At 28.6% G+C, this 19,871-nt stretch overlaps 1 protein-coding gene across 1 annotated transcript; it reads right to left on the bottom strand.

Annotated features, from left to right (window-relative positions):
• Positions 1-15,737: 15,737 nt before the first annotated feature.
• LOC136075546 (uncharacterized) lies at positions 15,738-17,565 on the bottom strand. Its single transcript, XM_065788995.1, has one exon. It carries the CDS (start codon positions 16,909-16,911, stop codon positions 15,853-15,855), a length of 1,059 nt encoding a protein of 352 aa, XP_065645067.1. The 5' UTR covers positions 16,912-17,565; the 3' UTR covers positions 15,738-15,852.
• Positions 17,566-19,871: the final 2,306 nt, after the last annotated feature.

The following is a 19,871-nucleotide window of genomic DNA, read 5'->3' as shown; positions in this document are numbered from 1 at the left end:
CTTGTAACAAGAACAACAAATAATTATTTTTACTGTAGATATATGCATTGATTTTAGTTAAGAGATATATGCATTGATTTTAGTTAAGAGGTATATGCATTGATTTTAGTTATGTTTATATACGCTTTATTTTTAGTTTAGATGTATACGGATTAAATTAAGTGAATTGGTATGCGCATTGATTTTAGATCAAAAGCAACCAATGCATTTATTATTAAAACACAAGTGATTTTTGTATCGATTTTAGTCAAAAGGATGATTTGATGAAAAGTTTTATATTATTAAAAAAATTTTAAAATAACTATAGCTACTTTAATATAGTAAATTAATATAATATTTAATAGTTAATTATTAAATATTGTTTAATAATATTATTATAAATATTAGTTAATTATTAAATATCATTTTAATACTAATCGTCTATTGACAAGTAAAACTTATTAAGTGACACTGCAGCTAATTTGAGATAATCAAGTTTTAGTTAGTTTTACCTGCAGTAAGAACTTGCAAAACAGCAATTAATGATATCTCTAGATAAAGTACTACTATTTCGGATTGATTTACGCACTTAGTGACTTTTTCTTGCAATGTGTTGTTAATATTTGGGCATCACAGTGTATAAAAGTCAATTTCCCATAAAACTGTACTTAATGAGTTTTACTTGTCAACCGATGTTGCATGTAATTTTTAGTTTGAATTTTTTTTTTCAGGGTGAAATTTATTTTTATGTGCTATTGGTATTTTTTATCACTGGATTTAAATGCAATCTACTATTTGAGGTTGATAGCATTTACGGGAATGATAACATTAGTTGCTTAAATGGTAAAAAATCATGCAAAAGCTTAAACTATGTGTTTACAAACATTAAAAATATGAGCCATTCAACTTTAAAGATTTTAAAAGGAGTACATAAAATTTCTACAGTCATTCGGGTAAATGATTTAGTTTCCATGGAGATAGTATCCTTTGACAATTTTTTGCTCAAATGCGTTAATTCATCTGATTTAACATTTATTTCTTCAACGAACATTACAATACGAGGAGTTACAATAAAAAATTGCGGTTCAAAACATAATAAGATTGAATACAAAAAAAAAAGGAAATTTTTATCATTCTTTTATGAGCACTGCAATTTGTTTTACTAAATGCAAAGATGTTTTTATAGACAATGTTGTATTTCAAGAAAATGAAGGCGTGGAATCAAATGTAAATTATATCACAAGAGAAAAAATTTCAGTGGGCGGTGGGGTGTTTGTAGAGTTTACCAATCATACGAGTTTAAGTTCTTTTATTAATACAGATACCAAGTACTTTATTAAAAAATGCAATTTTTCAAACAATTCTTGGTCAGTGGATTAAAACAAATTGATATGTCTACCAAAGTCCAACAAAAAATATATGCCAGAGGCGCTGGTCTTTCTATTGTATTAGCAGGACATGCAAAAGGAAACCTTTTGAACATTGTAAATTGTTTATTTATAAATAAAACTGCTCTTTCGGGAGGAGGTATCTTTTTATTTTTAGCAAAGGCATCTGAAAACAACTCTATCTTTATCAATGGCTGTATATTTAAGACAAATAAAGCCTGTTTAGCCGGAGGCGGTATTCGTATTTACGAGGAATCCAAGCAAAAAAGAACGACTACAGAAAATAATATAATATTAGAAAACGTCTTCTTTAACAAAAACTCAGCTATATGGGGAGGAGGAGTCTCTATTAAAGGCACAAAACAAGGTTCGTACAAGTATGAAGATATGACAGCAAACGTCATTTTTTTTAGATGCATATTTGATGAAAATTTTGTTACTGTAGGTTTTGCAATAGGCCTTCATACACGAAATTTTAACAGAAGAGTATACGATAGAGGAGTATCATATAGGGTTGTTATAAAGAATTGTTTATTTAATAAGAATCAAATAAAATTAACAGAAGATGAAAAAGTTATTGGTCAAGGCTGTATTTACTTCAAAGAAGCGTTACTTGTTCTTACTGGCAACAATAGTTTTACATGTAATCAAGGAACAGCTGTTGTGTTGGAATCCTCATCACTAACTTTCGGCAACTCTAGTTCTTCTGTGTTTCAAAATAATACGGGAACAGAAGGAGGTGAAATTGCCTTGTATAAAACGTCATGGTTAGAACTAGAAAAATATTGTAGTTTATTGTTTGTTCGCAATTCAGCATTACAAAGAGGGGGCGCATTATATGTCAAGCATGGTGGTCCGCGTCGAGTTGCATTTCAAAATACCGAAATGCAAACTTCTCCTTGTTTTATACGCTACAAAGATATAGATAATTTTGAATGGCCTGTTAATATAACTTTTCGAGAAAATTATGCCCCGCCAAATTTTGGAAACTCCATATTGGCATCAGTGTATTAATATTGTCGTTCCGACGGCGAGAGTCACATTAACTCAACAGCTCTTGTTTAGCCTTTTATAAAATACGAAAGTTCAAGCACAGATCCAGAAATTATAACAAGTCCTGTAGAGTTAAATTTTGGTAAAGAACAATGGAACGTTTCACCGTACTTTCCTTTTTCTACAGATGTCCGTCAATTCGAGGACAAAGCGTTTATGGTTCCGTAAAAATAATTATAACTAGCGAAAACCAATTGGTAACATTAGATCCTCCAAACTACCATTTTCTTGTGCGAGATAAAATCTCTAAACTAAGGCTATTGGGAAAAACGCGATCAAAGTTTTCTGTGACATTGGTTACTAATAATGAACAACTAGTTGCTTCACCTGCATATAATTAAAATTCTTTAAATTTATGTATACCAGGTTTTCGCGAAATTGAAAATAAATGTGTTTGCATGAATACTGAATTTGGAGATGTAGTTCGTTGTTTAGAAAATGGTACGGTGTATATTTTACGTGGCAGGTGGGGTTATGTAAATAATAAAACCAGTTTGCTTAAAACTAGAGTGTGTCCAAAATCCTACTGCAAATGCCATAGTGATATCGAAGAATATCTATGCCAGTTTGATGTAAAAGAGCAATGTTCTCAAAATCGTCAAGGAAGGCTTTGTAGTCAATGTTCTGAAGGATATAGTGTGGCTATACTTAACGAAGATTGAAAAATTTGTACAACAAATGGGATGCAAATTGCTTTAGTATTTTTACTTATTTTAGGCTTGCTGCTATTTTATTTCATACTGCTAGTTTCATACTTTTTTATTTTGATATAGATTTTTCTGGATATTTTAATGTTTTCTTTTATTGGTACCAAACAATTGAATTGATTTTTATTGGTACCAAAAAATTGAAATGAATTGATTTAATTATTCCTGCAAATGTACGGCTTACCAGTGGTACACTGTTTTTAATTGGTTTTTCATCATTTACTGGAACAGGTGGAAACACAGGCTTTTGTTTGTATAGTGGACTAAATAACTTAACAAAACTTGCATTGAATTATGTACCTCCAGTTTTATTTATTTCTACTGCTGTTATATTGCATTTTGATTGCATATGGAAAGTATTTTGTCTCCGTAAGTTTAAAAAGTTATCAACAGAGGAATGCAGTGATAAGCAGAAAATCTCTCGCGGAAAAGCATTAGGCTTTGTTACTGTTGTAACATTTTTTCAGATTATTACAGTTTCGTTTAAACTTCTTGACCCTGTTGAAATTGATGGTGAGTTATATGTATTCAACGCAGCGTTTGCTAAATACTTTTGACCTCCGCATATATTTTGCGGCTTACTTGCGGTGTGTTTTTTAGTTGTAATCGTGTTATTCTTATTGTTTTTAATTTTCGATCCTAAGTTTATAAGAAGTCATAAATATGTAGGGAAAAAATATTGTCGATATATTGTCCCTGTTTTTGATGCGTTAAAATCCTGCTTTAACAAATCAAAGATAGTCGGTAAAGATACAAGCCAACAGGAAAGAGAAATAAAAATAAAGTCCAGGCATCAGCGAATGTTTGCCGCTTTTTACTTTGTCTGTAGAGTTACAATGATAATGATTTCTGTTATTATTGATAACGAAATTATTGAACATATTTTTCTCTCTTCAGCATCTATTATAGTTCTCACAATCTTTGCTACATATCAGCCTTATAGAGAACCTTGTTTTAACTATTGGGATATTTTAACTTTACTTTTTATGTGCATTGCTAGCTTGATTAGTTTGATTCTTAGTGTTCCATATGGTACAACCCAAGCTAACTTAAATGGCATTTTAGTGTTTTTGGAAGTCCTTATATGGTTCTCAATGGGAATTTTACTCTTAATGCTTGGTAGACCTATCTGTATATGGTTATTAATAAAATGCGGTTTAAAAGATTTCTTTAAAGATGGTATGTTTTGTTTTGATTATATATTTTTAAACATTTAATGCTTTTTTTTTTTTTAATGTGTGTTTTTAACGTTTTCTTGATATATCAAATAATGCGGTTATAGTTTAATATCATTAAGTTGTTTTTATAAAACAATTGCACAAAATTGAAAAATCAAAAACAAGTTCAAAAAATCCTTTCAACAATAAGTAAAATATTAAAGTATTTAAATATTAAAAGTGGTGAAGTTTCAGTTGGTTAATAAACAATATACGCGCCTCTTCTCCGGGGTGCGCGTATATTAACTTTCTGCAATTTTTCTTATCCAACCCATGCTTATTAAGACCCCCTGCCCCCAGCCCCGTTTATTAATTTTTACTTGTTATTAACAAAGAAAAATAACATTCTATGATAAAAAATAAAAATTCTTAGTATTATCAGACTTTAAAAATCGATTGACCTTTAAAAAATCTCGTAAATTTCGATTAGCAAAATTTAGGTTTTCGTTTATTTCTCACTATAGTATAAAACCTATACAGGCATATTAAATTCGATTAAAATTATAATGAAGCAGCTGTTAAAAAATGCGCATTTGACCATAAAAAACACTAGAATTAAATTGTTTTTTTGTGTTCTTTAAAAAAAATTACCACCCACTCTTTTATTACGACTCTCCTCCCCCTCCCGAACCACCCTCACATCCTGCCCTTTTATTTATTCTACATTATATAGTAAATATATAAAGCATGTTTAATAATTTCTTATTACGAATTATACGAATCTATTAAAATAAATGTAGTCATGTTAAAAGTATCTTTAATAACAAAAACATTTTACTAACCAAAAAGTTATTTTTTATATTTTTTGACGTTAATCTATAAAATTTGAACGAATTTAAAAAAACCTTTTACAATAATAACAAAGTTTAAGGTTTTTGAACACCCGAGTTAACCAATTAAAAGTCGTTTTCAAAGTTCAGGGTTTACTAACACCCGTCTTAACTGATAAAATTGGCATGCAAAGATCAACATTTTTTTACCCGTGTTATTTAAATAAAAGTGGTCAGCAAAGTTAAAAGTTATTAGTGATCAAACAACTTCTAGACTAGAAGAGGAAATTCTCATTCTCAAAAGTTTCATTAAGTAGTTTTTAGGAGTGGAATTAAAAAAGTGTTTACAATAGAATACTAAAATATCTACTATTGAATTGCATATAATTGAGAGATATATATATATCTTATAAATATATACAAAAATACCAACCTGACAATTAAAACTAATTCGTGCATTTGTGCGTTTGTGCATTTGGGGCGTTCTTAAAAGGAGGGCGTTAAAGACGGGAGGGTGTTAAAAACGTGTTTAAGGGGAGGGTTTTAAAGACAGTGAGTATTGCATACTTAACTATACTTCTTCCTCTGTCTTTCATCAAACTTGATCTAATTTTTTAAAAAAAGCGTTGCATTTTATTAATGTAAAAAATCAGTATTGTGCTTTTTTTTTGATTTCGGTCAAAATTGCTTTTTTATATTATAAATTATTAAGAAAAAAAAAAGAAAATTTTTTCTTTCTAACGCTTTGAAAAACTTTGCGCATTGGAAAAGGAAAAGGGGTAATTTTATTAGGCGTACGTATGCAGAGGGAGGGGTGCATTGAAGGCATACAAGTACGTTCAAGGGTAGGGGGTCCTAAATCAGTGGTTCCACTGCGTAGGTAATTTATGCATGCCTCCTAGGCATCGAAAATACGAAAATGTTATCTTTAAACGAAGTCAAAAATAAATGTTTCTATGCATTGCTTTCCAAACAAAAATTGATATCTAGCTAATACATTTTTCTTTATGAAAAAATAAATATCTGTACCTCAACATCAAAATCTCTTGCCACAGATTCTTTTATGTGTCATGATAATATTTTAACAACACAAAAGATTGAACAGCGTTTTAATTAAATGAGAACCGCTAGTTACTGCGTAAAAAATTTATACTAATTATTGCGTATAAATTTACTGCTTCCTGTTATCATCATATATATCTATTCAAAAAATATAAAGCAACCTGAACTATATTGCTTACATTCTGAAAATCTTTTGGTACGCTCATATTAACTAGACTTCCATGAAATGATAGCTGGTAGCTGGTATATTTAAGAGATATAATTCTATAATTATTAATACTTGAGGTGGATCATTTTTAAAAAATTGGGGAAGTCAAAACTTAAAGTCATTGATTAGGCAAGGAGCTTTAGTGATTTTTTATTCATATATGAGCAAAAACGGAATACATATTATGTGCGCTAGCTTTTTAAAAGTTATATTTGTTATATCATCAATACCAAACGATGTGCTTGGTTTTTCGTTATTTTGTTTTGATAAACTATATCTGCTGAAAAGTCTACAACGTTGATTTTAATTTTATTATTAACGAAGTGAAAAAATATTTAAGCAAATATCTGTTACGTACAGTTAAAACACTTCTAAAGTAATAATTGAGCAGTAATACTAATACCTGAGCAATATCGATATTGCTTGTAATTAATTTCTTTAATGGTTTGAGAGGATATATAATTTTTGTTTTATGTAAGTTTTTATTCGAGTATCTGAAAAACTTACCTAACTTAGATATTAGTGACATTTGAATTGAACTTAGATATCTGTCTTTTATTACTGTTCACTTTTTTTATCACTTTTATTTTTTTTTTATTGGTTTTGCATGACTGTTTTTGCGGCGTAAAATTTTTCTAAACAACCGGTAACAATTTATTTCTTCCTGAGTTGTTTTGTGTTTAAGTAGTAATTAAAATCACTTTTAAAACAGAAGTCTTAAACACTAATTTAGACAACTATGTACTCATTACTCTGAATAAAATTCAAATAACTTGAGTATTCGAAAACCACGAATACTCAATTTTCTCAGATCAGAAACTTGTTTTTAGAATGTTACATACAAAGGTCAAATAATTAACAATTAAAGGCAAGGAATAAAAAAAAAGCATTTTTTTAAAGATTGTTTTCAAAATAATAATTAGAAATAGTATTGAATCATGCATGTATTGCAAACTTAATTAGAATTTTATAATCTTCTTGGAATAAATTAGGTACTAAAAACAATTGTACAAAATTACAAATGAGGAAACAATATTCTTGACCTGGATTTTCAAATACAATTTTCGTAAAAATAATACTTCTGTTGAATGTCAAATTTTGTTTAATACCCAAAAGTGACCATAAGTCAGCTCTCTTTTATTAAAAAAAATAAAAATTTTTCAATAAAATTCCTAAATTGGTCAATTTATTTTAGAAAGCTTGTTTTACTTTGAGTTAAAAAGTAAATTATTATTATTATTACTATACTTTTTGATGAAAATTAGGAAAAATTTTAAACATTTTTTACATATACAATATCAAAATATCCTTACGGATCAAGAACCTTGTTGTTCTCTAAATAATATTGGAGAGAGTTTACTAAATAAATTTTAATACTGGCATCATATAAAATTGTTCAACAGCCTAAAAACATTTTTATTTCTTCAAAAAAATTCTGCTTTTTATTTCTAATTTCAACATATTGATTTGATTGGTTTTTTTTCTTACTTATTAGATGTAAAACAAGTTTTCATTTGTTTTTACAAATGAAGAGGAGGAAATTGAAAGAGTATTGAAACATTAAAAGTTTTGACTTCCCCAATTTTTTAAAAATGATCCACCTCAAGTATTAATAATTATAGAATTATATCTCTTAAATATACCAGCTACCAGCTATCATTTCATGGAAATCTAGTTAATATGAGCGTACCAAAAGATTTTCAGAATGTAAGCAATATAGTTCAGGTTGCTTTATATTTTTTGAATAGATATATATGATGATAACAGGAAGCAGTAAATTTATACGCAGTAATTAGTATAAATTTTTTACGCAGTAACTAGCGGTTCTCATTTAATTAAAACGCTGTTCAATCTTTTGTGTTGTTAAAATATTATCATGACACATGAAAGAATCTGTGGCAAAAGATTTTGATGTTAAGGTACAGATATTTATTTTTTCATAAAGAAAAATGTATTAGCTAGATATCAATTTTTGTTTGGAAAACAATGCATAGAAACATTTATTTTTGACTTCGTTTAAAGATAACATTTTCGTATTTTTGATGGCTAGGAGGCATGCATAAATTACCTACGCAGTGGAACCACTGATTTAGGACCCCCTACCCTTGAACGTACTTGTATGCCTTCAATGCACCCCTCCCTCTGCATACGTACGCCTAATAAAATTACCCCTTTTCCTTTTCCAATGCGCAAACTTTTTCAAAGCATTAGAAAAAAAAAAATTCTTTTTTTTTTCTTAATAATTTATAATATAAAAAAGCAATTTTGACCGAAATACTATAAGTAAGACCGAAATACTATAAATAATACAAATAGTATAATACTATACCGAAATACTATAAATAAGACCGAAATACTATAAATAATACAAATAGTAAAAAAAAAACATAATACTGATTTTTTACATAAATAAAATGCAACGCTTTTTTTAAAAATTTAGATCAAGTTTGATGAAAGACAGAGAAAGAAGTATAGTTAAGATGCAGTACTCACTGTCTTTAAAACCCTCCCCTTTAACACGTTTTTAACACCCTCCCGTCTTTAACGCCCTCCTTTTATGAACGCCCCGTTTTTAACACCCTCCCCTTCCTTTGAACGCATTCGTTCGTACGTACTTTATAGAACCCTTAGTTAAAAACCCCAAAATTACAGTAGTTTTAATTGCTTTTTAAATAAAAGTAAAACGCAGTAAAAAATTTTAATACTTTAACTAAACCTAATATCTTTTTCTGTAATTTAAAATTAAAAAATTAGTATATTCATCGTTTAAAGGTATTTTAGGAGTTAAAGAAATTATATAAATACTAATTTTTGTTGTTGTTGTTGTTGCGTAAAATAAAGTTTTTTATTGTTTCATTAAAAAGTGGCGTAAAATTCAATCTTTTAATGATAAGTTTTGTTAATAAACGAATCATTATATCACACTAAGTTCTAATTGCACAAACGCACAAATGCACGAATAGTTTTAATTGTCAGGTTGGTATTTTTGTATATATTTATAAGATATATATATATATATATATATATATATATATATATATATATATATATATATATATATATATATATATATATATATATATATATATATATATATATATATATCTCAATTATATGCAATTCAATAGTAGATATTTTAGTATTCTATTGTAAACACTTTTTTAATTCCACTCCTAAAAACTACTTAATGAAACTTTTGAGAATGAGAATTTCCTCTTCTAGTCTAGAAGTTGTTTGATCACTAATAACTTTTAACTTTGCTGACCAATTTTATTTAAATAACACGGGTAAAAAAATGTTGATCTTTGCATGCCAATTTTATCGGTTAAGACGGGTGTTAGTAAACCCTGAACTTTGAAGACGACTTTTATTTGGTTAACTCGGGTGTTCAAAAACCTTAAACTTTGTTATAATTGTAATAGGTTTTTTTAAATTCGTTCAAATTTTATAGATTAACGTCAAAAAATATAAAAAATAACTTTTTGGTAAGTAAAATGTATTTGTTATTAAAGATACTTTTAACATGACTACATTTGAAGACCTCAGTGGAAAAACCGGCGTTGTCACATTTAAAAAGTATTGAGAAAGTATTTATTGATCATTAATAAAAGTCTTTATTTAAAGCAAATGAAACTAAGCAATTTAAAAAAATTTATATTATAATTATTTTATTTAAAATTTATTCAAAAACAAAACATTTTGTAATTTTTTATACAAATATTTTTTTTTCTTTTCTTTAAATAAAGACATTTATTAATGATCAACAAATACTTTCTTAATACTTTTTAAATGTGACAACGCCGGTTTTTCCACTGAGGTCTTCATTTATTTTAATAGATTCGTATAATTCGTAATATGAAATTATTAAACATGCTTTATATATTTACTATATAATGTAAAATAAATAAAAGGGCAGGATGTGAGGGTGGTTCGGGAGGGGGAGGAGAGTCGTAATAAAAGAGTGGGTGGTAATTTTTTTTAAAGAACACAAAAAAACAATTTAATTCTAGTGTTTTTTATGGTCAAATGCGCATTTTTTAACAGCTGCTTCATTATAATTTTAATCGAATTTAATATGCCTGTATAGGTTTTATACTATAGTGAGAAATAAACGAAAACCTAAATTTTGCTAATCGAAATTTACGAGATTTTTTAAAGGTCAATCGATTTTTAAAGTCTGATAATACTGAGAATTTTTATTTTTTATCATAGAATGTTTTTTTCTTTGTTAATAACAAGTAAAAATTAATAAACGGGGCTGGGGGCAGGGGGTCTTAATAAGCATGGGTTGGATAAGAAAAATTGCAGAAAGTTAATATACGCGCACCCCGGAGAAGAGGCGCATATATTGTTTATTAACCAACTGAAACTTCACCACTTAAGAATATTAAAATACTTTAATATTTTACTTATTGTTGAAAGGATTTTTTGAACTTGTTTTTGATTTTTCAATTTTGTGCAATTGTTTTATAAAAACAACTAAATGATATTAAACTATAACCGCATTATTTGATATATCAAGAAAACGTTAAAAACACACATTAAAAAAAAAAGAAAGCATTAAATGTTTAAAAATATATAATCAAAACAAAACATACCATCTTTGAAGAAATCTTTTAAACCGCATTTTATTAATAACCATATACAGATAGGTCTACCAAGCCTTAAGATGGAAAACCCCTGAAAAATATTTTTTGAGTAAATATCGACATTTTATAAATTTAACTTCATATGCATAAAGTAAATAACAAAATTAACTGAAAAAAACAAAAAAATTTTTTTGGGGGTAAAATGGTAGCTGTAGCAGGTGCTAAAAACACAAAAATATTGAAAGACCCCGGCCAACGTATCTAAAGATGTACACAATTTTAACAAAATCTTTTTTGCATACTTGTTCTAACAAGGTAGTTTTGTGATATGAGCGAAGCAGATTTTTCATAATAATTTTTAATAGGCTTTTATATTAGACCGAAGAACATGTAAAAAATTTGACCAAATTTTATGAATTTGTTGACCTATTTGAAGACTGGCTTCAATTTTTAAAAAAATCTGTCACGTTTAAATCACAGAAGACAATCAAACAAATTCATACTTAAAATTTTAACTTAACACCACTTTTAGTTATTTAGATATGCTGGCCGGCGTCTTAAAAACTCTTCATCTGAGAAAAACAGCTTTTAAAAATGCTAACATAAAAAATTTCAAAATAGTGTAAATAATATTTATTTATTAATCTATATATAATAAAAAAAGTTAAATCTTAAAATGCACCAGTTTGATATGGGTTTTGCTCTTTTTCAATAAACTTGTCATATCGACTCTTCTTTTTACCACGAATTACTCGTCTGCGTTTCTTTGCTCGTTCTGTGTTTTTATATATGGTTAAGTATAATTTAAGCATATAATTTTGATTAATTTTTCTACATCCTTCTAACAAATACTTTCCAGGTCTCAAATTCATTTTTTCTAAAACTAAAACACTAGCTTGTCTACCAATGTTAAAATGGGCAACTGCATCAAAAGTGCCAAATTGAAGATGTGTAAGTGAGACATAATGGCCTTTTGGTATACGCTCCCATATTGTCATGTTAAAAGACTCATTGTTATTTTGGGTAAGGCCATGCAGACATTTTTTTAAAAGAATATCACTACTTAATTCATCATAAATTGGCTTAAGTTTCCAAACAATAGATATTGGTAAGCCAGGACCAGGTCTATATGTTGAGGTATGGTTTGCTTTGTCACGATTATACCGACACCAAATATCTGAACCTTCTGGACAGTGAGGAAAATGTAAATTTTCATTTTTTGATGAAGCAACATGATAAAGTGTAGCTCTTACAGCAGATTTCATAGCATTTATATTTTTTTTGTTTTGGCGAATTGCAATGCCATAATAATTTTGGAGACGATCGATAGTTGTATCGGTCAATTTTCCACGACCACCAAGACCTTTTTCTTTTTTTTTTAAATTACGTAAACGTGTTCCAACTCTTTTTTGCACATGGCCAACACATTCAAGTTTATTTATAAGAACACCTTGACAAACATTTTTTACAGCATCATAAGGAGAGGGCTCCCTCTGGCTCCATTCCACCGGGTAGTCCTTGGTAATTAAAAGCACATTTATGCTTATCATGCCATTTTTCATAGGCTAATGGGTTTTCTTTCTTTAGATGTTCTTTATGAAAACATGCTTTACATACTTATATTTTGAGAAAAACATATTAAAATCTGAAGTATGTAACATCAAATAGATTTTAATATTTAAAAAAATACCAATCTTTTATAATATGTAATATATATATATAATATAGTATGTAATAATATATATATATATATATATATATATATATATATATATATATATATATATATATATATATATATATATATAAATATATATAAATACATATATATATATATATATATATATATATATATATATATATATATATATATATATATATATATATATATATATATATGTATGTATGTATGTATGTATGTATATATATATATGTATTGTGTATACATATATATCAAATCAGGTGGGCGTTTATATACACACAGACAAACATATATATGCATATAAGCATATAATATATATGCATATATGCAAACCTAAAAAAAATAAACAAATTGTATACTTAACTTGTTCATAGCTTCAACATCTATTACTTTGCCTGTTTCCATCGAAATAACAGAAACAACGCCATTGTTTGAAGAATAGCCTCGTCGCTGCCAAGTGCCATCACATGATACTGCAACATCAACAACATTGGGCACATGGTCGGGAGTAGAATTTAAAACAAGATTACTCTTCAAGTCTTTTAATTCTTGAGCAGCATCCATCATAGTGTCTTCAGCTACAGATTTTACTGCATTAGTTAGTTTTATAACAATTTTATTATAATTATTAGCAGTCATTGGTTTAGGCATGTCCATTAATGAGACAAATCTTGAGAATCCAGAATAGCCTTGACCACATGATCTCATAGCATATACAGCCCTGGTATTAACATCAAAACTTTTTTGTATATTCAATGTTGAGGTGTAAAATTCTCTTGAATAATCACATACACAGCAGTTAACATAAAGACAAGACGCTAGACCTTTTCTCTTGTTTTCATTTTCAGGGAGAAACAACTTAGATGACATACATACTGGACATATAAGGGTAGAAATTACAGAATTTAGTATTTCTAAATCTTTAAAACGGTATCCAGTAACTATATAACTAGATAACTTTGGTCTTGATGACGAAATTTTTTTTATTTTTTTAGCAGAAGCACATATTTCATTAGAATTAATAAAGTTAAAATCAACTGGTTTCTCCATATTTATATTTACATCACTTGTAGTAACATATATTTATATTTACAACACTTGTAGTAACATTTATGTTCATATCCACAATATTTGATTCCATATTTACATCCATATCAACATTATTTACAACGAACTTTTTTTTTACATTGAAAATTTTTTTCCTTTTATTATTTTTATTTCTTTGTTTAACTCTGCATGCCTTCGTCATTGTAGAAGATTTATGATATATTTATGAGCTTTCCAGTAACTGTTTTTATACTAAAGTTGTTTTGAACAATGGAAAATACAATTCACTTGATAAGATATATTCTTCATATGAAAAAATTGGATTTTGGACTATTTTTTAGTTAAGGTAAAAAATAGTGCCGTTGCTATCGCGGTTGTTAAGGAAGCTTAAAATACTAGGGTTCAATAAAATCTATTTTAATGAAGATCTATAGCGAATTTTCAAAAATGGTTTTCAGATTGTGAACCTCTAATAAATTTTGCACAAAACAAGAAAATAAAATTTTTTTTCAAAAATTTCATATTTCTGAGGGGTTTTCCACCTTAAGAGTAAAATTCCCATTGGGAACCATATAAGGACTTCCAAAAACACTAAAATGCTATTTAAGTTAGCTTGGGTTGTAACATATGGAACACAAAGAATCAAACTAATCAAGCTAGCAATGCACATAAAAAGTAAAGTTAAAATATCCCAATAGTTAAAACAAGGTTCTCTATAAGGCTGATATGTAGCAAAGATTGTGAGAACTATAATAGATGCTGAAGAGAGAAAAATATGTTCAATAATTTCGTTATCAATAATAACAGAAATCATTATCATTGTAACTCTACAGACAGAGTAAAAAGCGGCAAACATTCGCTGATGCCTGGACTTTATTTTTATTTCTCTTTCCTGTTGGCTTGTATCTTTACCGACTATCTTTGATTTGTTAAAGCAGGATTTTAACGCATCAAAAACAGGGACAATATATCGACAATATTTTTTCCCTACATATTTATGACTTCTTATAAACTTAGGATCGAAAATTAAAAACAATAAGAATAACACGATTAAAACTAAAAAACACACCGCAAGTAAGCCGCAAAATATATGCGGAGGTCGAAAGTATTTAGCAAATGCTGCGTTGTATACATATAACTCACCATCAATTTCAACAGGGTCAAGAAGTTTAAACAAAACTGTAATAATCTGAAAAAATGTTACAACAGTAACAAAGCCTAATGCTTTTCCGCGAGAGATTTTCTGCTTATCACTGCATTCCTCTGTTGATAACTTTTTAAACTTACGGAGACAAAATACTTTCCATATGCAATCAAAATGCAATATAACAGCAGTAGAAATAAATAAAACTGGAGGTACATAATTCAATGCAAGTTTTGTTAAGTTATTTAGTCCACTATACAAACAAAAGCCTGTGTTTCCACCTGTTCCAGTAAATGATGAAAAACCAATTAAAAACAGTGTACCACTGGTAAGCCGTACATTTGCAGGAATAATTAAATCAATTCAATTCAATTGTTTGGTACCAATAAAAGAAAACATTAAAATATCCAGAAAAATCTATATCAAAATACAAGAGTATGAAACTAGCAGTATGAAATAAAATAGCAGCAAGCCTAAAATAAGTAAAAATACTAAAGCAATTTGCATCCCATTTGTTGTACAAATTTTTCAATCTTCGTTAAGTATAGCCACACTATATCCTTCAGAACATTGACTACAAAGCCTTCCTTGACGATTTTGAGAATATTGCTCTTTTACATCAAACTGGCATAGATATTCTTCGATATCACTATGGCATTTGCAGTAGGATTTTGGACACACTCTAGTTTCAAGCAAACTGGTTTTATTATTTACATAACCCCACCTGCCACGTAAAATATACACCGTACCATTTTCTAAACAACGAACTACATCTCCAAATTCAGCATTCATGCAAACACATTTTCAATTTCGCGAAAACCTGGTATACATAAATTTAAAGAAACATTATATGCAGGTGAAGCAACAAAATTTAACTCTACAGGACTTGTTATAATTTCTGGATCTGTGCTTGAACTTACGTATTTTATAAAAGGCTAAACAAGAGCTGTTGAGTTAATGTGACTCTCGCCGTCGGAACGACAATATTAATACACTGATGCCATTATGGAGTTTCCAAAATTTGGCGGGGCATAATTTTCTCGAAAAGTTATATTAACAGGCCATTCAAAATTATCTATATCTTTGTAGCGTATAAAACAAGGAGAAGTTTGCATTTCGGTATTTTGAAATGCAACTCGACGCGGACCACCATGCTTGACATATAATGCGCCCCCTCTTTGTAATGCTGAATTGCGAACAAACAATAAACTACAATATTTTTCTAGTTCTAACCATGACGTTTTATACAAGGCAATTTCACCTCCTTCTGTTCCCGTATTATTTTGAAACACAGAAGAACTAGAGTTGCCGAAAGTTAGTGATGAGGATTCCAACACAACAGCTGTTCCTTGATTACATGTAAAACTATTGTTGCCAGTAAGAACAAGTAACGCTTCTTTGAAGTAAATACAGCCTTGACCAATAACTTTTTCATCTTCTGTTAATTTTATTTGATTCTTATTAAATAAACAATTCTTTATAACAACCCTATATGATACTCCTCTATCGTATACTCTTCTGTTAAAATTTCGTGTATGAAGGCCTATTGCAAAACCTACAGTAACAAAATTTTCATCAAATATGCATCTAAAAAAAATGACGTTTGCTGTCATATCTTCATACTTGTACGAACCTTGTTTTGTGCCTTTAATAGAGACTCCTCCTCCCCATATAGCTGAGTTTTTGTTAAAGAAGACGTTTTCTAATATTATATTATTTTCTGTAGTCGTTCTTTTTTGCTTGGATTCCTCGTAAATACGAATACCGCCTCCGGCTAAACAGGCTTTATTTGTCTTAAATATACAGCCATTGATAAAGATAGAGTTGTTTTCAGATGCCTTTGCTAAAAATAAAAAGATACCTCCTCCCGAAAGAGCAGTGTTATTTATAAATAAACAATTTACAATGTTCAAAAGGTTTCCTTTTGCATGTCCTGCTAATACAATAGAAAGACCAGCGCCTCTGGCATATATTTTTTGTTGGACTTTGGTAGACATATCAATTTGTTTTAATCCACTGACCAAGAATTGTTTGAAAAATTGCATTTTTTAATAAAGTACTTGGTATCTGTATTAATAAAAGAACTTAAACTCGTATGATTGGTAAACTCTACAAACACCCCACCGCCCACTGAAATTTTTTCTCTTGTGATATAATTTACATTTGATTCGAAAGATGATTGGTAAACTTGCACAGAACTGCCAACATCAAAAAAATCAAGTGCAACATCTTCATTTTCTTGAAATACGACATTGTCTATAAAAACATCTTTGCATTTAGTAAAACAAATTGCAGTGCTCATAAAAGAATGATAAAAATTTCCTTTTTTTTTTGTATTCAATCTTATTATGTTTTGAACCGCAATTTTTTATTGTAACTCCTCGTATTGTAATGTTCGTTGAAGAAATAAATGTTAAATCAGATGAATTAACGCATTTGAGCAAAAAATTGTCAAAGGATACTATCTCCATGGAAACTAAATCATTTACCCGAATGTCTGTAGAAATTTTATGTACTCCTTTTAAAATCTTTAAAGTTAAATGGCTCATATTTTTAATGTTTGTAAACACATAGTTTAAGCTTTTGCATGATTTTTTACCATTTAAGCAACTAATGTTATCATTCCCGTAAATGCTATCAACCTCAAATAGTAGATTGCATTTAAATCCAGTGATAAAAAATACCAATAGCACATAAAAATAAATTTCACCCTGAAAAAAAAAATTCAAACTAAAAATTACATGCAACATCGGTTGACAAGTAAAACTCATTAAGTACAGTTTTATGGGAAATTGACTTTTATACACTGTGATGCCCAAATATTAACAACACATTGCAAGAAAAAGTCACTAAGTGCGTAAATCAATCCGAAATAGTAGTATTTTATCTAGAGATATCATTAATTGCTGTTTTGCAAGTTCTTACTGCAGGTAAAACTAACTAAAACTTGATTATCTCAAATTAGCTGCAGTGTCACTTAATAAGTTTTACTTGTCAATAGACGATTAGTATTAAAATGATATGTAATAATTAACTAATATTTATAATAATATTATTAAACAATATTTAATAATTAACTATTAAATATTATATTAGTTTACTATATTAAAGTAGCTATAAATATTTTAAAAATTTTTTAATAATATAAAACTTTTCATCAAATCATCCTTTTGACTAAAATCGATACAAAAATCACTTGTGTTTTAATAATAAATGCATTGGTTGTTTTTGATCTAAATTCAATGCGCATACCTCCTCACTTAATTTAATCCGTATACATCTAAACTAAAAATAAAGCGTACATTGTGCTCTCCTGAGACCGCCAGGGTAAATTTTGGTTTACTCTAATTTTTTTTGATTAATCATTAATATTGGGTTTAGGTAAGTATATTAAAATAATTTTTAAAATCTAAAATAACTTTTAAACATTTTTTTTGCAAAAATAGTTTTTACCTAAAATTACATATGGAGGGGGAGGGGGTAACATGAGGAGGGCGGTGATTTTTTTCAAAATTTATAGGAGTATTACACTTCTAAAACATTTTTTGTTACAAAAAATACAACTTTAAAATGAAAAAATGAGATCTTTTATGATATAATTAAGATAAATTCTAGATTAACAATATAACATCGAGGCAATAAATGTAGCAGTTTAACATGAAATATTAAAATTCCTTATAAAATAATTCAATCATTTCAATGTTCACAATTTTAAAAAATGAGAGAAAAGGACTACTTGAAACTGTTTATACCAAACTCAATCACACTTTTCTTAAGCTGTTTTGCATAATCATTGTGTTCCAAACGACGCTTGTATCGCTTCTATACTTGATAGTGATAGTGGTGAGCACTTTCTCCTGCCTGCTCAGCATATACACCAAGCCCAAACTGACTATGCTGAAGAAAAGGAAGAAGATGACATACTAAAATATGAACTTTCCAGCTAATATTTAATTGGTAGTTAAACTTTTCCAGAAGATGAAGCTGCAGATTTTCAAAAGCTTTTTTAAAATCTAAAACTGATTCAGCAATAGATTCTTCAATAAACATGCTAAAACCTTTTGTTTTAATAATTGAAAACTTTCTAAGACAGCTAACTACAGGTTGGAGAAATATCATATTTGGTAATATAGAGGCTGCACTTAGAAGGTTAACTTCTAAATTATCTAATTTATCTAAAAGTCTCTGTGAATTATTACCATCCAAACCAGTTCCATGGTAACCTCTAGAGATTTTATAATTCGACTTAATCCACGAATCAAAATCAGGCAACAATGTAATTAATATTTTTACAAACATAGAAGTAATACCAATTAGAATGTGTAACTCTGGTGGAGGAATGAGATGTTCTACTAAAGTTTCTAGAGGTTCATCAAGATACACAACCCTAGGAGAAATACAGTTTTTAAATTCCATCATGTGATTCTTTTTGCATCCATCTTCAATGAACTTATTGTAGTTGATATCAATTAAACCTAAAGTTCTTTTTTTTCCGCTCTCAAGAGTACTTTCCCCTTCACACCAGAGACATGCATACTTGCTGCTGTGACTGCCTAAACCAAATAAAGAGTTACCACATTTTAGATCAAATGCTATTGAATATTTTACATCACTCAGAGCTAGTGGTTTCAATAGTTTGCTAAGATTACCATTATGCTCTGAAACATCTTCAACTAAAGCCAAAACCAATGATCTTTTTACACCACAATCATCAAGACTTTCTGAAGTTGTATGTTTACATAGTGGGTCAAAAACATTTATAACGCATTTTAGAAAACCCTGTCCACCATCAATGGAAATGCTAGCAATAGTGCTATAAGGATTCAAACTTCTTTCATTAATCATATGAAGAATTAAATCAGAAGTGTCTTTTACAAATACCAAACTCCGACTTATCTCTTCATCCCCTGAAATGAATGATTCAGTTTTGACATCATAAAAATCTGAAAATATATTATGCAGCTCCTCTATCTGAGTTGCTATATTTGGTTCTAACATTTTCTTC

Source organism: Hydra vulgaris, chromosome 01 (assembly GCF_038396675.1).
Source record: "Hydra vulgaris chromosome 01, alternate assembly HydraT2T_AEP".
Lineage (NCBI taxonomy): Eukaryota > Metazoa > Cnidaria > Hydrozoa > Anthoathecata > Hydridae > Hydra > Hydra vulgaris.
The sequence above is the reverse complement of the archived record's forward strand: the minus strand, read 5'-3'. Positions and strand labels throughout refer to the sequence as shown.